Source organism: Acanthisitta chloris, unplaced genomic scaffold (genome assembly GCF_000695815.1).
Source record: "Acanthisitta chloris isolate BGI_N310 unplaced genomic scaffold, ASM69581v1 scaffold9841, whole genome shotgun sequence".
Lineage (NCBI taxonomy): Eukaryota > Metazoa > Chordata > Aves > Passeriformes > Acanthisittidae > Acanthisitta > Acanthisitta chloris.
The window spans coordinates 17,832-23,247 of NW_008655457.1; the positions used below are offsets into that span (position 1 = coordinate 17,832).

General features: G+C 40.4%; 1 protein-coding gene across 1 annotated transcript in view; it reads right to left on the bottom strand.

Annotated features, from left to right (window-relative positions):
- NUP155 (nucleoporin 155kDa) overlaps positions 1 to 4,424 on the bottom strand; it is an 18,339-nt gene extending 13,915 nt beyond the window's left edge. Inside the window, exons 1-4 of the mRNA XM_009083910.1 lie at positions 4,258 to 4,424; positions 3,413 to 3,501; positions 542 to 601; positions 288 to 438 (exon numbers count right to left, since the gene is read on the bottom strand). Of these exons, the coding sequence (XP_009082158.1) occupies positions 288 to 438; positions 542 to 601; positions 3,413 to 3,501; positions 4,258 to 4,424 (467 nt within the window). The remainder of the gene's footprint in view (positions 1 to 287; positions 439 to 541; positions 602 to 3,412; positions 3,502 to 4,257) is intronic.
- Positions 4,425 to 5,416: the final 992 nt, after the last annotated feature.

The window sequence follows — 5,416 nt, forward strand, 5'->3', positions numbered from 1 at the left end:
AAAAACAAAATTGCAGACTTCAGAGTTGTGCATATGCACTTGATTTCAGGGTGAATGTCTGAGCAACTTTCCTGCCCTGGGCTTTCACTGAATGTATTATTATTAAAAGAGCTACAAAGACAACATACTGTTTCAACAGGTATTTAATAAACACAACATAAAAATGCAATTTACTAATTTCTAATTTAAATGCTATTAAGACAGAATTCACCACCTACAGCATTAGTGGAAAGAAAAGCTACAAAACACATTGAGTGACAGAACACCTTTTTCCTCGAACACCTTACCCTATAATCCGAGCAAAGTATATGCAGATGCCATTGTGTCTTCCAGAAAATACTATCTCAGGACCCATCACTCCACTAACGGATGTGCCAGGGTGAGAAATGGAATTCCCAGAAGGCAACACGGGAGCTGACAAAGTAGGAGGTGCTAAACCTAGGGTAAAAGCAGGCAAATATTACTCATTTCAATGCCAATAAAAAAGCCTGGCTGAAAAAAATAAATATATTTGTTCCTCTAGAAGAAAAGAAGGTGTTACCTTGTCCAGAGGTCAGAAAGCCAGGACTGGGATATGGACTATCAGAATGAAAAGGGGAACCTAAAAAGGGAGGAGAAATAAAGTTAGGTTTGTTAAAAACAATCAAATTATTAACCAAAATCTAACCCATAAAATATCTGTGCAGAAGCAGTAGATTCGTTAAATCAAGTACTTTAAAGTTAGAACCATTACAAAAGGTTTTGTAGTTAGGTATCAAATTATAGTAATTTCTTATCAACTCAACACTCCACAAGTGAACCAAATGGACACATTTTGTGGAAAAACAGTTATTAAGCATTTTTTCCCCAGCATTCGTGTGTTATCTACTGCACACCATCTGCTCCCTGAACAGAATACAATACTGTCCATCTACTTTTTGCCATTCTTCACCTTCTGACTGCTCCCATTCTTGATATGGGCACATACTCTCAAAGCACTCACATTCAGTCATTAGATCTTTTCAAAGAATACCAATTTTACTTTTGAGCACTCGACTGAAAGAGACTCGTATTATTACTCTTCATTTTTACATAGGGCTTGTTGAAGAATGGCTAAGGGAACAGGGGCACGGCCCCAAGAAAGCACTGTGCGAGCAAGAGTCAAGCAAAGGCCCATGGGAACTTTGAGTATATAACTAGGAAGTAGGCCTCAAGAATTTAGCTTCTCAGCATTAGAATTTAGCTCCTCAGCATAATGTTGCAAGCCCAAGGGCAGGCTATCCCAGAGAGCAAAGAAGAATTCTACAGAGCATAAAGAAGAGTTCTTCACAGCTGCCACCGCAAGCAGTATATAAATGTAACTTTTAGAGCTCAGGTAATGCTCTTAGGTAATGCTCAAGGATGAATAGGTGCATTTATCGTGTACCGTATAAAAGAAGAACCGAACTAACAATGAAGTTGGAGCTTGCTTTATCACTCACACCGAGATGGCTGCTTGCTTCCCTGCGCGGGCAGGCACTACAGGGCAGGCACTACACAAACACTGTTAACTTGGAACACTAAGTTTGAGACTGTTCACAGCCTCAAATTCAGCTAGGAATACTCACCCCTCCTGCAAATTAAGTCCGATTACCTAACTTAACACGCCAAAATGTGAGTAACACCTCTGCTCATCTACAAAGACATCCCTGTACCATCAGCAACTAAGATGATCTGTCACAGAAAAGGCCAGAAAACTGGTACTCTGAACATCTGGCTTTTATCAAAGAATCAATCCTTCTTACCTAATTCACTACAGTACTCTCAACTTCGCAACACACAACAGCACAGAGGATAACACTGTGCAAATGCATTCTCAGAGCACATTCTTCTGTGTGCTAAGCAAAGCACAAACTTGAAGAGAAGAAGCATGCAAATGCATGTCTAGACGTTCAACAGTGGGGAAAAGATGGCATTGAGTTAAAAGTGCCTGACCTTTTAATGCTAACATTATTGTAATGCAGTTTCACATGCAAATTTATAAGTTGTTTTAAAGAATTTCTGTCAGCACTGTCTGACCCACCACATGGGACATCCACAATATCAGAATCTTAATTTCACATGACAGTTCTCTACCCTTTGAGCAAACCAAGAAAGGAGTAGCAGAAGAATGGTGCCATCTTCCACCTGGACCTGTTACTGAAGCAAAATGGAAACACATGCTTTGATACTAGGTTTGTATGACAAAATATGACAACTACATCCAAACATTTAGACTTCGGAAAAATACAGTTACTTCTAAAATTGACACAGAGCTTCCTGTCATTTCCTCCACACCTTACTTTCATACCCAGTCTGCTCCTAGCACCTTTTCTCCCCATAGCTGCTGCTCTTTTCAACTTGGATTTAATTTTACAATCTTAAGCCATGCCTCAGCTGCCACTGTTCCACACAGTAAGGCTTGAAACGTGATGCCACTAATGCATTAAAATCAGCCACTCATCTTAGTGTTTCAATAGCAGTTAATAATCCTGAAAACAGGGTCAAGTGTTTGTCCAAAAATTCATCCCAGCCCAACACATCTTTCTCCAATACTTAGGAATTTGGACATATGTCAAAAAAGGGGAGAGAAATGGAATTTCTCTGCGTTCCAGGCAAAGAAGTTCATTTCCCAAGTTTGTTGTGTAAAACTGAATGTCACATGTAAAGTAAGGGTACAGGACCTTACACACTGATTTGATAAAAAAAGATAATTAATTCAACAATTCAATGAGTTTCAAATTAATCATTACGATAGTTTTTTTAAAACCCCTTAGGATCTGGATTTAAGCAGCACATATTAAGAGACACTTCCCAAAGCAACTGTAATTTAAGTGAATCTGAGTATACAAAAAAGCCTCCACTCCAACAAGCATCAAGTTCTGAGAGAAAACAATAGGCACTTTGCTCATTTGTAGGTCGCACTGAAGACTTAACCAGAAACTAAATGTTGAAGCTAGAGGTTCTACAGGGAAAAAAATCACTCCAAATCACTAGCTCAGTTCTTGATTAAAATTTTTCCTTCCTTCCTTCCCATAGCAGTATCTGCAGAGGTTTAATAATGACACAGTACGAAGATACTGTTAGAGCTACACAGCAACCAACTAAGCATTGTAAAGTTTCAATGATACTGCTGATAAATTTTTTTCTGGCTGCTGAAGTGATTCTGGCAGTAACAAATGTACACCTTCTTCACATCATCTTAACAGATTACATCCAACAAGAAGACACATTTTGAGATAACGCGACCCCCTCACTAAATCCAAAAATCATGCACAAGAAGTGGAAAAACTCTGTCAGTAGCTAACCAGTCAGTGAAAAAACAAAGTCTGTTTCAGACAAAAAGAAGAGAGGTACTTGTGAGAAGATAAAACACAACATATTTAAGGAAAAAAAAAAAGCCTGTCCTACTTACTGGTAGAAATGGGGGAACTCGAAACAAATCCAATGTTGCTTGAAGGAGGGACAGCTGACGGAAATCTCATTTGTGCTTCTCCACCGTACCTGAAGTTTACATGCAAAATGCCATAAACAAATCCATGAATTTTTCATGTCTTTGAGAACCAGCAGCAATTTCTAGGGTCTTTTAAAATGGGGAATAAAAACCCCATAAAGCATAGTTTCAAAGTGAAATTTACCTACTCTCCAAATCAGCTTTACGCTTTAGTATCTCTTCAAGGTTTGCTTCTACAGCAAAGCTTAAGAAGGGCACAGTTGAGATGACCCATGCTTGTCTTCCTATCATCCCAAATAATTTCTATTCATCTCTATCCTATAGTGTCACATGAGCACTTTGTTATGTCTTCCCTTCCTAACACCCATCTCTCCAGAGTTATCAACCACATTTTCTCTCAGATTTTGTAACTAAATTGAGTTTAATAAAGAGCAACTATCCACAGTCTACTGCAAATAGGTAGCTTTATTTAACACATGCACAAATTTGGGCAAAGAACAAGCAAATTTTGGGGAATACAATACTCAAAACTGCACATTTTAACAGCTGTATCTTGCCAAAACCCTTTTTTTCCCTCCAGGCTACAGGCCCTGTGGAGAGCCAAGAGACCCACAATATGGGGCCACAAGAACGTCATGAAGTTCAACAAGGCTAGGTGCTGTAGCCAATGTGCTGCAACTGGGTTGGTGCAATCCCAGACATGACTATAGACTGGGACAAGAACTGATACCAAACCTGTGGAGAAACTCTTGGGGTTCTTGTGGATGAAGACCTGGAAATGAGCCAACAGTCTGCAGAACTGATACCTGTGGAGAAACTCTTGGGGTTCTTGTGGATGAAGACCTGGAAATGAGCCAACAGTCTGCCTAAAAGAGCCAACACTGCCCTGAGCTGCATCATAAGAGTGGCCAGCAGGTTTAAGAAGGTGACTCTCCCCCTCTACTCTGCCCCTGTGAGACTTCATCTGGGGCATTGTGTCCAACTCTGGGGTCCTCACTACAAGAAATACATGGACCTGTTAGAGTGAGTCCAGAGAAGGCCACCTGGAAATGAGCCAACAGTCTGCCTAAAAGAGCCAACACTGCCCTGAGCTGCATCATAAGAGTGGCCAGCAGGTTTAAGAAGGTGACTCTCCCCCTCTACTCTGCCCCTGTGAGACTTCATCTGGGGCATTGTGTCCAACTCTGGGGTCCTCACTACAAGAAATACATGGACCTGTTAGAGTGAGTCCAGAGAAGGCCACGAAGGGGATCAGGGGGCTGGAGAACCTCTGCTGTGAAGAGAGGCTGAGAGAGTTGGGGTCGTTCAGCCTCTGGGAAGACCTTATTTCAGCCTTCCAGTACTTAAAAGGGCTATTAGGAAAACTAGGGAGAGCAATTTTTTGCAAGGGCAGGTAAGTGATAGGACAATGAGGAACAGTTTTAAACTAAAAGATGAGAATGATTTGGTTACATATTATGAAGAAAGACTTTACTGTGAGGGTGGTGAGGCACTGGAACAGGTTGCCCAGAGAAGCTGTGGATACCCCATCCCTGGAAGTGTTCAAGGTCCAGCTGGATGAGGCTCTGAGCAACCCAAACCATTCTGTAATTCCGTAAGTACAGAACTTGTTTAAGGCACCTAGCAAAATCACATATCCTCATCATACCAAGGGTATTTAGTACTTAAGATACACAGATTACAAATTAATCCTCCACAGTGCAAGCCCATACTCCCTTTCTAAAACTGGACTGGAACAAAAGAACCAAAGAAACCAACTAAATATAAAAATTTTTAAAAATCAACATCTATGACCAAAAGTCATGAACAGCACATAAATTTCCTTGGTGCAAAGGTGAAGAGCATGAATAACGACAATAAGTCAAGAATTGAACAACCATACCAAGACTAAAAAGCCCAAACCCCAAACCCTAAAAAATTTAGAAATCTTCTATTTTCTTTCTTTATCCAGCTGTCTGAATTGGT